Here is a 21,305-nt window from a genome sequence, read left to right as displayed (position 1 = left end):
TGACAGTCTTAATTTTGTTTCTTAACCTCCTGACCCATCACTCTATTTTTCTTCACCTCACTACCTTTAAATAGCACCCAAAGGAGCAAGCCAGCCCCACACACAAGTATGGCCCCAGGCATCACTGGAAGTGTGTACGGTTAAAAATAAATTAATGAATAAGAGTCCCTGGTGCAACCAAACCCTCGTGCTGAGAAAGATGTCTTACTGCCTTACACTGCATCATATTCAGGGCAAGAAGTAGATTTAGAGTTGAATGAAACAAGATAAAAGTCCATGCTTTTGTAGTCAGGGATTTAGGGAAAGCTATTTACTCCAATAAAGGGATTGTAGCAACATGAAGCCAGCCATAAATGTATGACCTGGCTGGGAAGTTATACCTTGTTCTTCGAAAAACTGCAAACCGAAATGCATCACCTGTCATAAAAATGATGCTAAAGGAATGTGGAGGGGAAGAGATGGGAGCTATGTATATGCAGAATACAGGAGGTGAAGATTTAAAGGGAGTGAGGGAGGGTGGCCTTCCCCTAAACTGTGACTTTTTCACTAAAAATAAGCCCGCAGCACGATGAGTATCAGAGGGATTTCAACTCAATAGGTGAGCTGAAGACAGTCTTTCTCACTTGACTGCAGCCACTGAGCATGCCCAGGGAGGCCCCAGGTGCGACCTCTGCTCCCCTGTGAGCAGTGGCAGGACCAGACAATCTATCATGGTGCTCATGCTGTCAGCTCTGTTGCTTCGCCACTGCTGTCTGTCACCCTGGTGGATGAGACCTGCTTAAGGGCAATCATGTCAATCTCTATGTGACCACTCAGTCTAAGGCAGAAGGATCATCTTGACAGGCCTGGCAAAGTCAGCAGAAGGTACCAAAAGCTGAAGTCATAGCTTTTCCCAAAGAGAGGCAACGTGGGCTATTGTTTTTTCTTTAGCGTTGTCTTTATTTTTGATTTCCCTTTTGATTTTATTTTCATGAAATGGGTGAAGGTATACAGAACTTGGTTTCAGAGCTGGTCATCTCGGATAAACCTGTTGCCCTCCGAGTTTTTCCCGTAGTAAATGTAGCGACACTTCCCCAGGACGCCTGCGAATAAAAAGACACACATCATTACAGGTGGCACAATTAGCATAGCAGGGAAACCACAGGTGCTGAAAAACAGACATGGAAGACAATCACAGATTCAACGGGCAGCAGAAAGCGGATGAAGCCCCAGAAAGGAAGAACTCTATCTTTTTGTCCTCACAGACAAGGAGGTTCTGTTGACCTCAGAGTTGACATTGAAATAAAATGTCACTACAAATACAGGTTCCTAGGAATATCGCTTTCTGCATGACTTCTCTTCCACATGTTAGGTATTTGTACCTAATTTGGCCAATTACTCCCCAGAATATAGCCTCTCCTCACTCCAGTTTCCCTTAGTAGAGTTTCTAAGAATGGAAAATTAAGAGTTTAAAGATGAACCCAGCCCAAGCAAAAGACAGAACAATCTTCCCAGAATGTGACTATTTTGATACCCTTTATCATGAAGCAATATTATTAACTTCTAGAGCGAATATTCCAAATCCTGGCAGGCACCAGGCATTGAGCACATATGGGGTGATTAAGGAAGAGAGGCGGTGTTGACAAAATACCACATGGATGGCCGGGCGCGGTGGCTCACGCCTGTAATCTCCGCACTTTGGGAGGCCGAGGCAGGTGGATCACAAGGTCAGGAGATCGAGACCCCATGGTTAACACGATGAAACCCCTTCTCTACTAAAAATACAAAAAAAAAAATTAGCCAGGTGTGGTGGCGGGTGCCTGTAGTCCCAGCTACTTGGGAGGCTGAGGCAGCAGAACGGTGTGAACCTGGGAGGCGGAGCTTGCAGTGAGCCAAGATTGAACGACTGCACTCCAGCCTGGGTGACAGAGCGAGATGCCCTCAAAATAAAAATAAACAAACAAAAAAACCAAAAAACTCCCCATGGACAGGAACAAGAGCCTCCAACATTAAATGGCTTCTTACAGGCATCCTGAACTCTCTTTCTCCGGTCAGAAAGCATTTGATTTCCATTTTCAGTTTTACTTTAAGTAACTCTGTGGCTCCACATAAGGCTCGCCTCTCATTCAAGGAGATTGTAGCAGACTTAACAATGAAAAATGCCCCTACGGTAGGGTGGAACTTTTTTAGACAACTCATTATTTATTCTAAATACCCATAAGAAATCACCTCCATAGTTATTATGAAAGCTCTGTAGGATTATCAAGGAAAAATCTGTTTTATTTTCACCACCTGCATTTTTATTTTCTTCTATTTTTAGAAAAATCTATTTTAAATTCAGTTAGACAGAGTTGTCTTAGATGTAATTGGACTTGAGTCTCTGAACTAACTGTACACAACTTGAAAAAAACAAAGAAAGGAAATGTCCATAAGACATTCATTCAAGAGCCACAAATCTGCCTGTGAAAATAGCTACCTAGGGACATGATTATTTTTATTTCCATCAGTGTAATAGTGTGAAACCAACAAGCCCATTATTTTTTTTTAATTTGTGATAAATTAGCACTTGAAATTAACCAGGTTTTTCACATCAGAAGTTCTAAGTAGTAAATATTTTTGCAACTGTAAAAGAGATGTTTCTCCACCACAAAACTTCAAACCTTATTCTTACATAAGGATCAAAATGACTTTTAGAAACTTTTAAGGACAAAGCAGATGCTCCCTAGTTTGGATGGCTTGGAAGAAAGCTAGGAATTGCTGGGGTCAAAGAGTCTCTCAGCGTTGGCAATGGAGAGAGGGTGACATTGTTCCATGGCCTCAAAGCTGGCCTTGGGCTCACTCTCATTAGTTTTATTTCCTGCCATGTTCCCATGAGCAAGTTTACTGTGCATCATTCTTCCTCCTTGGTCATGCTTTCTCCTTGGCCCCCAATCCCCAATTTCTGGTTTTCAATATTGGTCTGGTGCCTGGAAACTGAGCTTGGATGGAACCTCACTGAGACCCTTCTCGGGACCTAAATTATTCTTTTAGTTGTTGGCATTGAGCTGTTTCCTTTATTGTGCTGAATTATGCAGCCACTAGCATCGTATTAATATTGTCACCCATGCCAGGATCCTGTGGGTCTGTGGGGTTTTCTGGTCAGGCTCTGCTCCAGGATTGGCATCCACTACAGGCCTGGGTGGGAGTACCTCGGTTCTGCCAGGTATCCACAGAGGGCTTCCTTAAACATAATTGATTCAAATAAACCCTGCAGAATGTGGAAGGATGGGGCCAAAGGATGCTAATTTCTTTCTACAGCACTAGGATAACATGAATTTTAATAAAAAGGAACGGATAGGTCTGTTGGATGTCATAAAGAACACAATCTTTCTCTTAAGCAAAAGGATGAAAGGCAGACACACACACACGCCACACACACACACACACACACACACACACACCACCCACCATGAGTGCCCTATCTCCAGTAAACTCTCCAGTACATTCAAGGATTCAACTGCTTTTTTTCTTCCCTTTCTCCAGGGTAAACTTCAACTCCAGAGCTCACCTAGATGCAACTTGGACGGCAAGTGCCGCCCTAGAAACAGGCTGGATGCTCCTGGAACGTGGGCTGTGATGTGTTCTGTGCCACATTCCTGAGCCTTCTTTCTGGCTGGCATTGATAAAAGCCCTTTTTAAGGCCTACTCTTTTTCTTTGGGCCTGGAAGTAAGAATGTTTATAGACATCCTGGTGAGAGAAGGCTGTTTGATGAATGCAGGAGACTGCGGCTAGGTGTCAGCGCTTGGAAAATGAGGCAAGGACATGAGGTATTAATACTGTCAATGATCTCTTGACAGGAAAACAGATACCACATTCACTGTCAGATTTAAATAGACATCAAGTGCATTAATGACAAAAGGGCAGACTTCAAACAAAGGGGCTGTGTGGTGAAGAGCGGAGCTAGTCTCTGTGCTGGAAACAGCCTGATCTGAAAAGACACCGTCAGGGTTGTAGACAGGCCGAGGATTGTGTGCGGTGACAGAAAACAGAGATGCTGACAGAGATACCAGCACCATATTACGCCAAGGATATTCTAACGCTGTCTGCCGCTCTAACGAAAGCTGACATCACTCCCCATCACTTGGGGTCTTCTCTGCCTGCCCCTGCAGAACATCTCTCCCCAGACATCATTACAAAACTCACTGCGGCCGCGAAGGTCCTGGCAGTTCTGTTCTGCTGGAGCGGTGGGGACAAGGGGCCTAAGGATAACCTCAGTCAATCTAAATTTGGAATTTGCAGGAGGAGCACGCCCGACCTCACTGATATCTCGGCTACTTGAGGTGATCAGAAGGCCATTGTGTGAGGAGCTGTCACCTTGAATAAACTCCCGGAAAGGACGGCACTCAGTCTGTGGGCTGCTCCAGGAAGGCGTGGGGATGGCCTGGCAGTTGAAAATGAGATCCAGCTGCCGGAACTCGCCTGGGGAGAAAGGTGCTCTGGCTAGTGATGGTAAGAATCGGCTGAAATTGTCAAACCCAAACTATCTCCAGTGGCTGAGATTAAGCGAGCATTGCCTCTGTGCGTCTCCTCCCGGAGCTCAGAGTCGGGATGTGATTACCCCCAATATGTGACTTTTGTGTTCAAAAATAAATAAATAAAATTAGCCAGGAAAAGCAAACATGCACAGAACAGCACAGTCCCATGTGTGGCCACAGGCCTTTATTTATCAAGAAGCTTATTTGTAAAATATGAGGCTCTGTTGGTAAATTAAGTGAGGTGGCATTGTGTTTCTCTCTCCCTCGTCTGCCCCACGGCCCTTCTTCTCCCGCCATGGCAACTGCCATAAACTGTGAAAATTACGGAGGGAACAGTTTGCTTGCAAAGAACATTTTGATGGGGAGGCACTCCGAGGCTGGAATTTGGGAACTCGCTGGTTTGTGACTCAAGTAGGCAATGGTTTCTCTGAACATCTGCAACGTATTCATTTGTTTGTATCTCCTCAAACTACAACGTCTTGGGACTGGAGGGGGAACAACGCATTTAATGGCATATGCAGTGTTTTTAATTAAAAGATCTGGCTTTGGCCATATTAAGTAAAACAGGCTTGCCCTGTGTCAGGCTGACGTGCAGCTGTCTGTGTGGGGTTTCTTTTCGAGAGACCCTGAAAAATGACAGGGCACTGTCCCCCGGGGGATTCTTTTCTTGCCAAATGAGACTCCTAATTTTTCTTAAGTAGCCAGCTTTCCCATCATCATAAGCTGTTAAAGCTATAATTATGAAAAAAATTTATCAGGAAGAATCTGTTTTAAAGAGGCCCTTTATCTTTTCCATGTTTTCCCCCTCTGGAATGGATGTCCTAATTATGCAGATGAAGTCATAACCTTGGGGCTGCCTGAGTGGGTGGGAATCAGCCTCCTTTCTTGGATGCAAGGCTGGGACTGCAGGGTCAGTACCAGAGATTTTGCTGGGGGAGGCCCTGAGAGTCCAGTCCACGGAAGGGAATTCTTGTACATCCTTTCATTTCATCCAGCATCCTGGACTCCCTGATTCCTCGATGGCCTCACAATACCAGTTGCAGTTCAATAGTCTATTTAGTAAGGCGAAGTGGGGAAAGACCTGCATTTAGATCCAGCCCTGCCCTAACAGTCACGTGACCATGTACATGTCCCTTTCTCTCACTGGGCTGGTTTCCCCATTTGTAAAACAAGGGCAAGGGGCCAGATAATCTCAGAGGTTCATTTTAGCTCTGAAATAGGTGATTTGGCATTTTCCAATGTTTTCCTCATGAAGATGAGAACACCAGGTCCAACACTGCCTGATGCAGGAGACAAATTCAACAGGTTAGTAAATAAAAAAATTGATTTAGACTAAGTCAGCCCTTGAAACTCATCCAGCCTGTATCCCCACAGCATAACCTGGATAGAAGGGGGCCTCCGGAGGACCCCCAAATCCCCGAGGAAAGGTTTTTCATTAACTTTCCTGCAACCTGTATTTCATACTCACAGCTAGAAGTGCTGACCGCTAACTAGGCTGTGTCCCACTGGCTTTGGCATAAGCCCAAGACTCATAACTCCGTATTCAACAGAACTAAAGCCTAGCCATCAAAGCAAGTGGTCTGTTATTAATATTTTAGTGGTGAAAAAAAAGAATCTGCATGTAAATTACAAAAATGTATTTGATACTAGAGTGTAGGTTGAACCAATACATTTATATTTGTAAAACAGAATAATTATCACTGTTGTTAGTTTTGGTAGTCATCACTTTAGGGATCGTTATTTTAAATGCTATTTCACATGAATTTATAAATGTAGCTATGGAATCACAAATATATCTCAATTCCATTGTGATACGAGGAGGTTATAATTAGCACTAGGATGGAGACAGGGGATGAACGGTTCCCCCATAGAACTCCTGTTCTGTAATCTATATGAGAAAGGAAGGAACTAGATACCTCATGACCCCTGCAAAAGGTGATAACAATGATGTGAAGAGGTGGATGGGCCCAGTGACAGAGAGGAAAAGGTGATCAGGAGCATCCTGGTCTACTGAAGAAGGCTCTAGAACAATGTTTCCATGGGACTCTATACATGTCCATAAATGTGTCATCCCCTACAATATTCTCCCTCCTCCCCAGTTTCTAACACCCGGTACCTAAAACCATACAGAAGCATCTTATTTACCATGGAGCTACGTCCCAATAAACCTATTGTAAGTTGAAATTATTGTAAAGCAAAAATTCATCATTACTTGAAACTATCTGAAGTTGTAAGCCCTTCGACTTACAATGGGGTTACAACTTCTATCAAATGTGTACGACTTTGTAAAATTAAATAATTATAGGTTGACCCTTTGTAAGTTGGAGAGCATCTGCACTTGGTACAGAGGAGATGTTCAATAAATATTTGTTGAATAAATGAATACCATTAAAATAATCATGTACATAAAATTTACACAGAATCTACAGAGTAAGGAATATCAATTGCTGGACACTTATCTTTTAACCTCTGGCAAGACTTCAGACATTTGAAACACTCTGAAAATATATACAGATTAAATATTTGCCTCATTGAACAAGAAAGAGTAACAGGAGGCAATGGCCTCAGTTCCTAAATCCTGGTGTTGTTTTTACCCCAAACACTTTCTCCCACAAAAACAAAGCAATCACAACATCTAGTTGAAAAGAGAGAAGTACAGTGAACATTATCATCTGGCCTAAAGAGCTGTAAACATCACACACTGGGAAGGGACATTCCCCAGAAAGCACATTCCTCAGTCTTTGTTAAGTGCGGCCATGAATACCCGGGGAACTGGAAAGGAATAAACACCCATGTTTTATGATCTTGAGAAGTAGCTGGAGCAATACCCTGAGGTCAGCCCATGTGATGTGCTATCAGCTCTGCTGTGGCTATCACACAGGATTTAGCGGAGCCTGCGAAATGACAGGCTCCTAGCACAACATCCTACTTCAGTGTAAGCTACTTAAATACTAAGACAAAATAAAGAAGAGAGACTTTAAAAGGTATTAGGGGAAGGGATTGTGTGGGAGCAGTTTTTGAGGAAGGAGGACAAAGACCTTTCTCTCCACCCAGTATATTTTCCCTTCATCTGCAGCATATCTGAGATGCCTCAGGTCAGAGATGAAATGAAGAAAGGCTCTCCACCTTACCCAGGGGAGGGCAGAGAAAGCAAAAAAAAAAAGTGTGAGACTTGCTTCCCAACCTAGCTGAGCATGACTTCAGGCAAGTGTCTCGGTTTATCATCTGCATCTTGGGTGGGAATGAGGTACTGCATTACAACAGTGCATGCCAACCCCCAAACCTCTGTTAGGGCTCTTGCACCATAGGTTGGGGGGGGGGTACTGCACACTGTTCTTTGCTAAATACTGCAGTGACCACTTCAAACCATGCTTCCTGCTTCACCTTCATTGTACAAAAACAACCCCACAAGGGGTATTCCTACCCTACTACACTGACCCTGATGTCTTGTGTTGGTAGACATTTGAATTCTCCACCTTTGACTCCAGGGATGCTTTGACTTCAGGTTTATAAATACAAACATGTAAACTAGCCTGATAATTTTCCTTTGAGAAAGCATTAATTATTCACAGCAAACTCCATTTAGCCAATTTAATTCCTTGATCAATTTTTAAGTACAAAAAACATTTCTATTTTTAACATTTTCATTTCTATTTTATTGAATTTATCTTCAATGGGATCAATCCTTTATCATGTAATTTTTACAGTAAGGTTAAATTCCTCAATCAGCTTTGGCCAAATATTAAATTGTGCTGATTACATCTTCTAAATCTCTTTTAGAGTCATTTATTTTTACAAAGTCCCATTTCCTTGCATAAAATATTGCAGATCTAAATTGTGACAAGAAGACTTGAGTCTGCTGTTAAACTTTAGTCAACAAATTTTATTGTGTGTAGTTTTAGCTCATTTCAATTTTATTTTGTTTTCATTATTTCTATCAAGGCTAATTCCTCCCCATGTATTTGTGTGGTTTTCAATATATCAAGAAGATATAAATCTTTGATCCATTTTTCATTCATCATAAATTATATTATGTGCAGGATTAGTTGCTGTCATTTTTTTTCCCAGGTTGATTATTTCTGCCAGCACTGTTATCATAAAGTAGAGTAAACATTAGTTTTTATTCATTTCTTAGCACAAAGAGTATGAAGGAGAAAGGTGAATACCGAGTGCATGATAGGGTCCAAACTGTGGGGTTCTGATATGTTGTCTTCTACCAAATGCCAGACAAAATATTAGAGTGTGGAGCAACAATTCAAGGGTTAGGATGCACCATACCTGGAAAGAAAGCTAACAAAAAGGCCAGGCAACCTATCCTTTTGACAAGACGGTATTTGACTCCAATGCTCAGACCCATCCAGTATGGCTTTCCAGTGGGAAAGGACAGATTACACAGCCTGCTCAGACAAATACTGGGCCTTGTCAAGTCTCACTCACGTGTTTGTAGGGAAGGAAAAACAGGAGAAGGAAGTCGGTCAGCAGGGAAGGGATATTTGCAAAATTTGTCGTGAAGGGGTTCAGCAGGTGAGGCTGTGGGGCTAGCCTCCCAGACCAGGGGGGCTACACAGGCAGTCACAGAGTGGGCAGGCTTATTGTCGTGTGACAAACCAGAGCCTCTAGAAAACACACCCTGGGCTCCCAGGGCAGCTGAAACAAGGCTTGTCATCTTAGAAGAAAAAGGGAAGGTGAGGAAGGAAAGAGAGGAGAAAAAAATGCAGGACAAGTTCTTCATATAGTCTGTCATATAATCTGTCAGTGGAAAATGGAAAAGCTGGCCCAAGTCTGAGAAATAACTGCATCTTTGAGCAGATCCTTGGTGACATTCTCCACTGTCCCATCTTGGGTCCTGGACCCCACACTCAGGTTACAGGCGCCGTGGCTCTATCCAGACTGGGTGGGCCATTCAGTCCTCTCCACATGAAAGAAATATTAGACTAACAGATTACAAATTATCTGGCAGCGAATATTTCCATTATGTGAATCCTGGAAAGGAAACAGACAATGTACTTTCGCTTAGATGTCAATGCCTTTTAATTTCCTATTTTTTTGGACTGGGGGTAGTAACGAGTGAGTACAAACTGAGGGAAGATTCTCAGATTGGAGGGCGGGCTCACTAGCCCCTTTATTGGGAGCTCCCTTTTTTGGCTCCTACCTCTATACACATTGTATGTCAATCAAACAGAAACATATTATAAATATGAGAGGTCAAACTCCATGGTAAATATTTCCTTTCTCCAACAACTCTTCTCCTCCCCACCCCCCAAATGAACTGCTAAATCTCAGCAGTCCAAATTTTGTTTTTTAGCATCAGGTTCTTTTTTCTTTCTTTCTTTTTTTTTTTTTTTGGTCCAAGCAAAGATGAAGCCTAAACAATGAATTGTTTACACTGTCCTATAAGGATTCTCTGTGATTTGCTGTACTGCCTAGTAAGCTTGGATACAGAACGGTAAACTTTTCTTTATAAATACTTATTTAACTGTATTGGAGGATTCTCAGGCTGAGAAAGAATTTAAAGAACCTCATTTCAGGTAAATTCCTTCATTTTACAGAGTAGAAAAATAAGGTTCCAACTGGCTTTTGGAAGGCGACAGAACCAGACCAGGCACCCATACAACTCTATCTAGCCCAGAAATATCCCTGAATTATAAGACACTGCCTTGGCGACAGGAATATAAATTTTGCTTTTCCGCTTATTTTTCAAATTCATTATTTATTTGTTCAGTCCTGTTCACAGGAACCAGGGGTCTCCAGAGAACATCAAAGATCACCCACATCCTTACTTAGTAGGCTCATTCCTACGTGCTTTTTCTTAGAGAGAAACTTGAACTGCAAGACTAGTTTGGTGTGAGTGTGTTTCCCCTCTCTCCTATGTCTGTATTCTAAGTAGGGCTTAATGGATTTGAGATGGGCTGTACACTCATTCCAAAGTGCACGCCGAGATGGGATGCGAAACCGTTCAGATTTGTGAAGTGCCCTTCAGTGCGGCTCCGTGATGGATGTCACATCAACCAGGCTGTCAGTCAAAATGGACAGTGGTCAAGTACTCTGGCCTCACGTTTCTTTTTCAATGTTTGAGTGAGGAACTCACACATCTTTCAGACAGGAAAGAAAAAAGAAAGAAAGGAAAAAGCCACCCCGTCACCACCTCCTCGATTCCCGCCATTTATCTCTACATTCATCCTTTCCACCTTCCAGCTGAAGTCGGGAGCATCACCACTAGAGGGCAGCATGAATTTAGGAAAGCAGCCGCTTGCTTTAAAAAAATAAATAAATAAATGGCGGCAACTATTCAGGGAGAGTCATTAGAGCTACACTGTGCTTTTGGTCACCAATTATAGGTTTCTGAATGATCAATATGTCATGTTTGGTCAATCTGCGCTGAAGGCTTTCAGGAATAGGGCTATCAGACACTCCTTGTCCCCCATTTTGGGGTTCTTCTTGCCTCAATTTCAGGGACTGATTTTCTTTACCATCAATTGTTCTAGTTAATCTTCCAGGCTCAGAGATTGGGGATTTTTGCACATCACCTCCACAAATGTAAATAAGCATTCAAAATAATAAAGATTTCCTGCATTTCTTAGGGGAAAAGTCATTTTTACCATGAAAGTTCAAAAAGATATGCCATCCGATGGTATGGAGCTGCCATCATTTGACAGTCAAAAAAGTAAAAACCATAAAAATAAATAAACATGAAAAATGGATCAATACACACAAAGTTATCTTCTTTTAATGCTCCCCCTTCCTGCAAATCCACCCAGCCATTGCCTTCCCTCTTAGGATACCTGGTCCCAGTGTCATCAAAAAAGAGAGGCAGAAGCTACTCAAATAAAAATATGACAATAATTCCAGCTGCTGTTTGATCCTCATCTGATCCCCATCATTGGTCTCTGGTACATGGGTCAAGTAACTATTTTCATGCCTGGAACAATGAATGATCACCTCCCTTTAGGAGAAAGAGGTATTTATGGGCTTCTAGAGATTTCAAACGTATCATTATTAAAACAAACAAACAAACAAAAACAGCAATAAAGGTATAACATTCTAGGGAATGGCATTTTAAATTAGAATTTTATAGGATAAAAATACATGAGTAGATTCAATCAGGGAAGGAGTAAACACAAAGTGGAGTTACTGGCCTTCAAAGCAGGGGAAACCAGAGCTGGGTCCAGGTGTTACTCTCCATTTCAGCCGAGAGGACTCTCAAGTGATCAGTGAGGCAAGTATAAAATGGCCCTCACGCATCTTCTTAACTTTCCTAATATAACAGTCACGTGACTAGCCACTAGGGGAATGTTGGGTCCTTGTTAATTAAATTATCTCATTAACTCATGGTTAGCTAGAAACCTTTTTGAATTTTCACGCATAAGACACTAAAACCAAAGTCAATTTCACTGTCTTACTAGGTAATCATAGTGACCACAACTGAGTATTTCTTTGAGTGCCTTTAGTGAGGATAGTACAGTTAGGAGTTTAGCTGGGGTGGGAAGGCTGCAGATTGAACATTTCTCAAGATCTTAGGATCTCCTGCTTATATGAGCTCCAAAAAATCGAAAACGACAGCTTTTCACCCATGCATCGTAAAGCTATGGTATAGTAGGTATGCAGTACGTTTTTTTAAAATTGTGGAATAGATGAAGAGATCTCAGCATACTTATTCTGAACCCCAGCATTTATTATACATCCCTGGACAGTTATAGGTAGAAATGTATGGGTTAGCCCTGGGACAGTGGTTCCACGACTTGCCCATGCGTCAGAATCACTGAGAAGGCCTGTGAAAACACAGTTTGCCGAGCCCCATTCCCCGGAGTTTCTGATTCCGTGGATCTGAGTCGGGGCCAAGAGTATGCATTTTTGCGAGTTCCCAGGTGATGCCAATCCTGAGGGACCATCTTTAAGAAACACTGTTTTAGGACAACCTAAAGAGGGGCCCTTATGTCTTTTTAACAAGTAAAACTCATGACATTAGTTTTTATTCTTGTAAAATCAAGACTACCTAAAACCAGAGATTTAAAACATCTGGTTAACTGAGGGGTCTAATGTCTTGAGTTTTGGTAAATGGAGGTTTTATTTTATCCCCAATAGCAGTCTGAAAACTAATGTACCTAAATAATAATAATAATAAAAGGTTGTTCCAGCTCTTTATCTAAAACAAAAACCATAAACATTCAAATTTTAGTGATGTGCAATTACATTAACAGGAAAAAAGAAGAAAACAGTTTCTTTGGATAAGTAGAATAGATCTGAACCATCATTTATGAACTATAACCAAAAAATAACTTGCAGGAAAAATTTCACATAAAGTCTTTAGACTCCCCCAAAACTGACAGAATCTTGTATGAAGAAATCTGAGCAGTGGGGGTCCTCCTGCAGAGTCTGAATGGGAATTTTGGCTTTGCTCTCAAGCAGAAATTTGCTTTTGGGCTTCAGATCTGTTCCTATTAGAGAGCTTACATCAAAAGCAGGGAACATCCACAGGTCTGTCCGGTTCTGCAGGCTGAAATTTCTTGAGAGTCATTGAAAATAAAGACAAGTTGCTTTCTTGTTTTCCTAATTCTTTAAGCTCCAAAAAAAAAAAAAAAAAAAAAAAAAAATCCTTTCAAATAAAATTAAGCAGACCCTGTAACAACTGGGTTTGTCATAATTCAAACCCTGCAAGGATTGGGGAAAAGGCCTTCCTTACTTGGGCCCATTGGTCCAGCCTCCACCTACCCTTCATTAGAACCCAAACAAACTCTTCCTGTACTGATACTACCATCATCTTTCCTAATTCCAGCACACCCTAAATTGCTTTCTCTGAAAAGAAAACAAAGGGAATCTGATGATATATAATCTAACCGAAAGAAATTTCTTTACAAAAAATGAGTCTGTTGTTGCAGAAAGCACAGCATAATTCTTGGACACTAGCTCATCCCAGTGCCAAATGGTAAAATATGTTCATAATTTCCCAATCTTCAACTCCCCACCCTCTAACCTGCTTTGAGAAAAAACTGTGTGTGTGTGTGTGTGTGTGCATGTATATGTGTATGTATATGTTAGTGCAAGAAACTGTAGGTTAAGGAAGAATTCATAGTAGAAAGCAGGTTATAAGAGTTATATGAACCTCTGTACATTTTTTTTTCTGCCCAAGATAAAGACAAGGAAAATAGTAGAAGAGCATGTTATAAGGGCTTTCATTAGGGTCAGGCTCATTACAACTTAATGAAGGCACCAGAGTCTCTCCAGCAATATTAAGATGGGTGTGTTTTTTGCCTATCAATAGAATGCCCCAGTCAGAGAGGCACTGCTGACAGTGGGTGGTACCAGGTGTTATCTGTCCCTAGAATGTACTACTTGGATGACTTGGGATATTACCCCTTTTATTTGGCTGGCTTGAATTTGTCAGGATTCACCCTGTGGTAAGTTAACATGCTTCCATATTGGGGGAAAAAAAAACTGCCTATGGGCCGATGTGAGCCTCGCACCTAATAGAATACATCTGGCGCCGACAGTTTGATGCCCAGCTCTAAGCTACATTCGGCAACACAAATTAACAGCGTAGACATTGCCCACGCTGAGCAGGAAGTAATAACCTGCTACCTGCTACTTGGCCAAAATCTCATTATAAGCCATTACTGTAATTGAGGGCCAAGACTCTATGGATATTAGACTCCCTGAGCACCAGTGGTGAGTTAAGGAGAAGAAAGACTCATAATGCAGGGGGTGGGGCAGCCTGAGGAGAAACTGTGCTTAGCATCACACAGAGAATTCCATCTACAGGGTGCTCTGTGGTGCAGGGAGAAGTCCACATGACCTCTCCCCAGGGGCTCAGGACTCCAGGAAGGTGATGTAACTATTGGTGGGCCTCCAGCAATGCTATACAATTGAAATTTTGTTTGAATGAATATTGGGTACAGCCACAAAGGAAAGAAGAGGGCAAAATAAGCCAGAATGTTCCATGAGTAATAAGCATGGAAGCTGGCGAGGGGGTGGCAGGGGAAGCAATCCGTTCTCCCTAGAAGATGAGGCTATCCAGGAGTACTGCATGTGTAAGAGCTTGCATTCTTCCAGAGGGGCAACTTCTTTGCCCATAAAGTCAGGCCACTGAGTCTCTGTGCAGGGTTGGGCAGTAGCGAATGAAGTGATGTGAGTTGAGGGGAGGGAAACAGGACAGAAGTCCTATCAATCAATCAGTAAACAAACTGATCAATCAATCTGATTTTTGCTACCATGAAGATGGCCCTGGACTCAGAAAAAAATGATGATGGCTTTCAATAAACTTTTCTAAGAAAGTGTCATATAAGGCCAGGGAGAGGAGTAATTGAAAATATAAGAAACTGTCTGCAGAAATCCCTTTTTATCATCACCCTCTACACACACACACACACACACACACACACACACACACATGAGCACACCCCAATAACAACTAAATTCTCCAATCATGGGGGCAATCTCATGCAGGGTTTTACCTAATGTATAATAAAAGCTCCTGAGTGCCATGTCTCTTCTGATACCACTGGACTGGTGAACACCTTCCTGACAATCCCCAAATGACAGTTTCATCCTACACCAGGTCTTAGTGAATGGTTCCTTGCTATTGGCATTTTAAAGAATCAATAATTTCAGGAAAATCAGCATGGTGAAGGACATAGAGTGTTCCTGAGCATGGAGACACCTTGTGAGTCTTAAGCACACACCCTGTGCACCCTAAGATAATCTTCCCGTCTCAGTCAAGCCACCCTCCTCACTTTCCTTCACCTAGAGGGTTAAGCACAGTCTGGAACCTGGAAAATGGCTGTAGTTGGTACAAGTGAGGCCTTCCCTATAACCAGATCCTTCAGGAAAAAACAAATTAATCAACAGTGAGCTGAAGTGGGTTTAATGATTGCATTCTGCATACAATCAGCTTTTCCCTTTTCAAGGGCCATCAATATGTCAAGGGAAGACATATCTGAAGGATATAGCTCTTAACATCAAGGTTATCTATTCTCCACAAGGCTCCCACTCCTTGCCTGGCTGATACTCCACGCTGCCTGTGTCTAACATTTTCATCAACTCTGCAATCAATCAAGGTAATAATGTTGTGCAAAAAATCAATTAACAACGCAATTAAACTTTCCTTATTATCTCAAAGGGCTGAAATAATACCTAAAGGGAAGATAGACTCACTGAACGCAGACATCCATAATCCAATGTGAAAGTGAATTATGAGGTTAGACAGATGCAGGCATGTGCTGGTGCTGTTATTTTCCAGGGGTTATATCTCATCACGGCAGTGTATCAGTCAGCCCCAATCCCAGACCCTAAAATTCCAAATTACTTTTAAGAAATATATGATGTGCAATATCCATTTCATATTCTCTTTTAAAGATAACCCCCTCCCCTCCAAAAAAAATTGAACGGCCATATTATTCAAAGACAAAATGATCTTTCAACAAGAACATAAAATATAAAAGCTATAATAACATTTACATCTGTATAGCACACATCTCTGTAAATGCAGGTCATCTATTATACATAATCTGCAGCACCTAAAAGCCCAGGATGCGGCACAACATTTAAAACCCAAAGGTGTAAATGTGCAAACTCCTATGGGATGACTGTGACTTCCTCCAAGGGGAGGCCTCACCCATGCCTGCCTACACACACACACACACACACACACACGTGCACACATGTACAAGCATGCATGTATACATGCACACAAATGCATGCAGGAGCATCTGGAACCATGCAAGTGCTACTCATTTAAAAAGAGAATGACTATATTATTTAGCAATTACACTCAACTTGCCCCTGAAACACTATCCTTAGGAATTGAGCATTTACAGTACATAAAAAAAAAGACGACTATTAACCTTTTGCAGCAGTAAGGACAGGGAAGTGCTTAGAATTTCACACTGAAATGAGACACATAGGGGAGGCAGAGGCAGGGGTTCCATGACATTTACAGAGCTCATTTTAAACTACTCTGGACTGGCATGTGATGTTCTGACACCATCAGAAGGAGGCCTAGCGGTAGAAGGGGAAACAGTGAACAGAAGAAGAAGGAGAAATAAATGCCAAAACAAAAGCCTGCAAACAGAATGTGCTAATCTAACATTAGCATTATGTGAACATCTTCTTATCCCTGGAAACAAAACACAATACTGACTTAAAGAATAAATATGAATTCACACAAAAATCATCAGTTCAATTTCCCCTGAACTTATCCTTCTCTTTTTTAAGATGGAGTCTCACTCTGTCGCCCTGGCTGGAGCAGTGGGGCAATCTGGGCTCACTGCAGCCTCCACTTCCTGGGTTCAAGTGATTCTCCTGCCTCGGCCTCCCAAGTAGCTGGGATCACAGGCATGCACCCCCATGCCTGGCTAATTTTGGTATTTTTAGTAGACATGAGGTTTCGGCATGTTGGCCAGGCTAGACCTGACCTCCTAACCTCAAGTAACCCACCCAACTCGGCCTCCCAAAATGCTTGGATTACAGGTGTGAGCCACCATTCCTGGCCTCACCCTTCTCTATTGGGCACCAGAGGTTGCCTCCTAGCAGAGTCTGACAATCTCTCACCAGCCTAGGAGATCCCTGGATATACACAGGAATCAAAGGAATGGACCTAGGAACATACAATTCCAAATTTGGGCCACAGACAATTATCCAAATCAGATTAAGGAATGATTTCCTTCATGGTCAAACATGTTGCTCCATGGGCTCTAGGTCTGGATACTACACGACTCAATTCATCGCAGCATGAATTTCCACATATACCACTGGGACTTGTGCAGGTATTGTCAAGCATTTAAAACAAGTAATTTTTTTTGCAAGTTACTCTGTCGTAACAAAGATCCATCTTTCCAAGCCAACTTTCTTCCATTTTCAGCACAACAATGAGGCAAGTCTGAGCCCCAAGTGCAGACTCAAATAAACAGTAAAACAGGACAAAAACACAGGCTCATTCTGCAGTTTCTTAGGAAAAATAAAGAGGCAACCCAGGATGTACTCTTTGGTACAAATCTTCAACAGAGAAGTTAGAAAGGTTTAGTGAATCCTGCTATTTCTTTCCTAACCTTAAGGAACATAATTAATATGTTTTCATTTCCAATGACTCTATTGTGTGTGTAGCAACTGGAACTGCCCCTGCTGTGTATTTGATTCCACCGACGATGGGGTGGGTTGGATTTTAAATGATGTGTGAGCACTTCTGTTCTTTCCGTGCTCTGGTTTATGTGTTATTCATGACTCGCATTACAGACATGGCTGATACACAGATGTAAATGTTATTAAATCTTTTGTATTTTAGAGGCTTTGTGAAAGGCTTCTTTGTTTTCAAATAATTCTCTTAACCACCAAAAATAACCAGTAATACATGACAATGTCTTGGGAATTTTTTTCACTGTATTTTCTGATGAAGAGATTTCCCCCCTCTATTGCTATCTTTTATCAAAATAAAAATGTAGAATGAATTGGGAGATGGAAAAGTTACATCTTTATTGTGTTGCTCAAGTTCAATTTCACATGTGTGCAGACACTAATGTGTGTTCCATGTTTTGTGTGCATGTGGGTGTTTTGTGAATGTGGGCATGTGGGTGTGAGTGTATTGTTGTATGTGTCTTCTGTGTGTCTTTATGTAAGTTGTGTTATACAATACACACAGTACATGTTGTGTGTCTACTTTGTGTGTATATCTTGTGTGTGTTATGTGTATACAAGGAATGCGTGTGTGTGTGAACATGTTGACATCATTACGCCAAATCAGAACTCAAAGTCACCCAATTCTTAATTACCTGTCAAAGATGCAGTTGCTTTACTGCATTTTGGTACCTGACATAATTTTTAATCTGTTTTCACTTTGCTCCATCCTCTTCATGTTTCTCAGGCTTTCAACGGAAATGTGGCAGAGGATAAACCTCTTCATACAGACAGCACTTAATCAGTCTGTGCCTCTCGCCGGCTCACTTTTCTCTATTGATTTTAAATTTAAACAATGCTCTGAGACTGAACAATGCACCTCCACAAATATAGCTGACTTGACTGAAGGAGGTCAGGAAAGATGGAGATGGTATATTTCAAACTTGAGATGAGTGGCCCAGCTACAAAGCGCTCTAAAAGGAGGGATTGCTCAGGCCCTCTGCCCACCCCCAGGCAAGTGGGGGTGCCTGCTTGATTTCAAAGGTTCCCTCTAGGGATCACAAGAAAGATCACCTCAACTCAGGGTGAGTGTGGTGGACTCAAAAGTCTGCTGTTCCAGTTCCTAGTGCTATTGCTCTGGGAAACCTGTTCCATCTCTCTGGGCCTCAGCTTCTTAACATGTAGAAAAAAAACTCCTTGGGGTTATTTCTTTCCTAATGAACATCACCCCTATTATCATCTAGGTAGATTTCCTGTGCTGTGAGTAGCTCACATCGTGGACATCATGATATAGCCCTTTTTCTTTCTGTCTCCTCTTTCCCTTTCCTTGATTCATCCTCTCTTCTTCCTAGAGTATCTACAAAGCTTGTACTCCCTCTTGCCTTCCTTGGGGTTTCTATCAAAGACAGAATCCAAACACCACTGTCCTTTTCTCTCATCTGACCTTTCATACCTTTTCTAAGAAGTGGCTAGTCTCTGATATGTTAATACATGTTAGGATGTTATATCTTTTTTAAAATAGACACTTTTATAAAAATAGACTGACTAAATCTCTAATGGAATTTCAGGCAAAATAGGTAAATGGAGAAACACCATATGCCAGGCATAATCACTGCTACTCACTCCCACTTCTGAAAAGAAAGAAAAGGAGAGAGAGAGATTCTTTGTACATTTGAGAAAGTAGCAGGCCAGAAAGGGAGATGGTTTGTCAAATAAAAATAACTGTAATAAAAGTTGCCATAATACTTTAATATACAAAATGTTATGCAAACATAGGAAAAAAAAATTAGCTCTGCCTCAGGGAGGGAAGAGGTGGGCAGAAGGCATACAAGACATTTTCTCTCAATGCATGCCTTTTTATAGTTGTGCTAAGTCACAAATATTATACAGAGTTGTAACAAGTTAAACAATACAGAAGATGTACTTAAGAATTTAATAATTACTCCTTTCAAGATTTCCATGACTACCTAACATACAGTGATTCCCAGGATATACTGTATATGCATGTATATAGATATATACATATATGTATAACTGTATATAAATACACATATATATATGCAAGATATCTTGTTAAGTAAAAATGCAATAAGCAAAAAAAAAAAAAAAATGAATAAACGCAGGTACTTTTTGGTAAGAAAGAAGTAAAAACAAGGTTAAAATAACCATATACACATATCCATTTATGTTTTCCAAAAAGAATGTGGGAAGGATAAACCAGAGAGTAAGAATGACAATGTGTAGCAGGTGGGTAGAAATAGGGTAAAGGGGGGCCGGGCGCGGTGGCTCAAGCCTGTAATCCCAGCACTTTGGGAGGTCGAGACGGGTGGATCACGAGGTCAGGAGATCGAGACCATCCTGGTCTACACGGTGAAACCCCCTCTCTACTAAAAATACAAAAAAAAACTAGCCGGGCGAGATGGCGGGCGCCTGTAGTCCCAGCTACTCGGCTGAGGCAGGAGAATGGCGTGAACCCAGGAGGCGGAGCTTGTAGTGAGCCGAGATCGCGCCACTGCACTCAAGCCTGGGCGACAGAGCGAGACTCCGTCTCAAAAAAAAAAAAAAAAAGAAAGAAAGAAATAGGGTAATAGGGTAAAGGGGATACGGATGGGACAGGGACTTCTCTGAATATGTCTCTTTTTATCGTTGTATAGTTTACATGCTGAAAAAATAAAATAAATTGAAAAGGATGGAAAAATACGAACTCTAAGTCTGAATATAAACAGAAAAAAATGAACCTAATTGTATATTAAACCTGTAGTACAACTATACAAAGAAATTAATTAAAGTAATTTTGTAACACAGTACTTCAACTACATGCCTGAATATATTCTGAGTAACAGAAAACTACAAAGAAATCTGGAGCTTTAACTTAGCAGGCTTATCATTGCTAGTGTTATTGCTATTATCCTTCTCAAATTATTTTGTGTATATTGTAGAACAGAGAAAATGTATAAATATACTGAGGTTGTTAAAAGTCAAGATTTTCAGAGAGAAGAGAAATAAAACTAAGAATAAGGGAAGATGAAGTAGGTAGGCAGAATAACTCCAGATGTCCACACTCGAATCCCTGGAACCTGTGAATATGTTTCCTGACACGGAAAGAGAGGCTTTGCAGATGGGGATATTATCCTGGACTACCTTGGTGGGCTCAATCTAATCACAAAAGAAGCTTTTGAGACTGTCATCAGAGAGGGAGATGTGATGATGGAAAAGTGGTCAGAGAGGTCAATGTCACTGGCTCTGAAAATGGAGGAAGGGGCCAGGAGCCAAGGGATATGTATGGCTTCCAGAAGCTGGAAAAGACAAGAAAAAAAATGTTCCCTTGGACCTCCAGAAAGAAGTGCAACCCCACTGACACCTGAATTTTAGCTCAATGAAGACTGAGGTCAGACTTCTGACCTATGGAGCAGTAAGATAATTTTGTGTTGTTTTAAGCTACTCAGTTTATCATACTTTGTTATGGCAGCCCTAGAAAGCAAGGTAGCAGAAGAAAGAAAGGATAAGGATAAGAAGAAGGGACAACAGCTCTGTAAGTTTGAATTGAGGGATCTGTAAGAAATTACGATTAAAATATACACATATGACTGTGCGTGCACGCATGTGCTCCAGTGTCACGCACGTGTGCAGGACATCTAGCATCCACATACTGGTTTCCAAAATAACAAGGGCTACTGGGAGAAATGGCTGATTCATGTTGTGGGGCAGGA

General features: G+C 41.5%; 1 protein-coding gene across 2 annotated transcripts in view; it reads right to left on the bottom strand.

The window, feature by feature from the left end:
• Positions 1-915: 915 nt before the first annotated feature.
• The window catches only part of LRMDA (leucine rich melanocyte differentiation associated), a 1,127,556-nt gene continuing 1,107,166 nt past the window's right edge, over positions 916-21,305 (bottom strand). Inside the window, exon 6 of one of the 2 annotated variants that reach the window (XM_023204866.1) lies at positions 916-1,082. In XM_023204866.1, coding sequence (XP_023060634.1) covers positions 1,003-1,082 — 80 coding nt within the window. In that variant the 3' untranslated portion in view covers positions 916-1,002. The remainder of the gene's footprint in view (positions 1,083-21,305) is intronic. The other variant, XM_023204865.2, reaches the window with a different exon arrangement.

This window comes from Piliocolobus tephrosceles, chromosome 9, assembly GCF_002776525.5.
Source record: "Piliocolobus tephrosceles isolate RC106 chromosome 9, ASM277652v3, whole genome shotgun sequence".
In the NCBI taxonomy this organism is placed as follows: Eukaryota; Metazoa; Chordata; class Mammalia; order Primates; family Cercopithecidae; genus Piliocolobus; species Piliocolobus tephrosceles.
The sequence above is the reverse complement of the archived record's forward strand: the minus strand, read 5'-3'. Positions and strand labels throughout refer to the sequence as shown.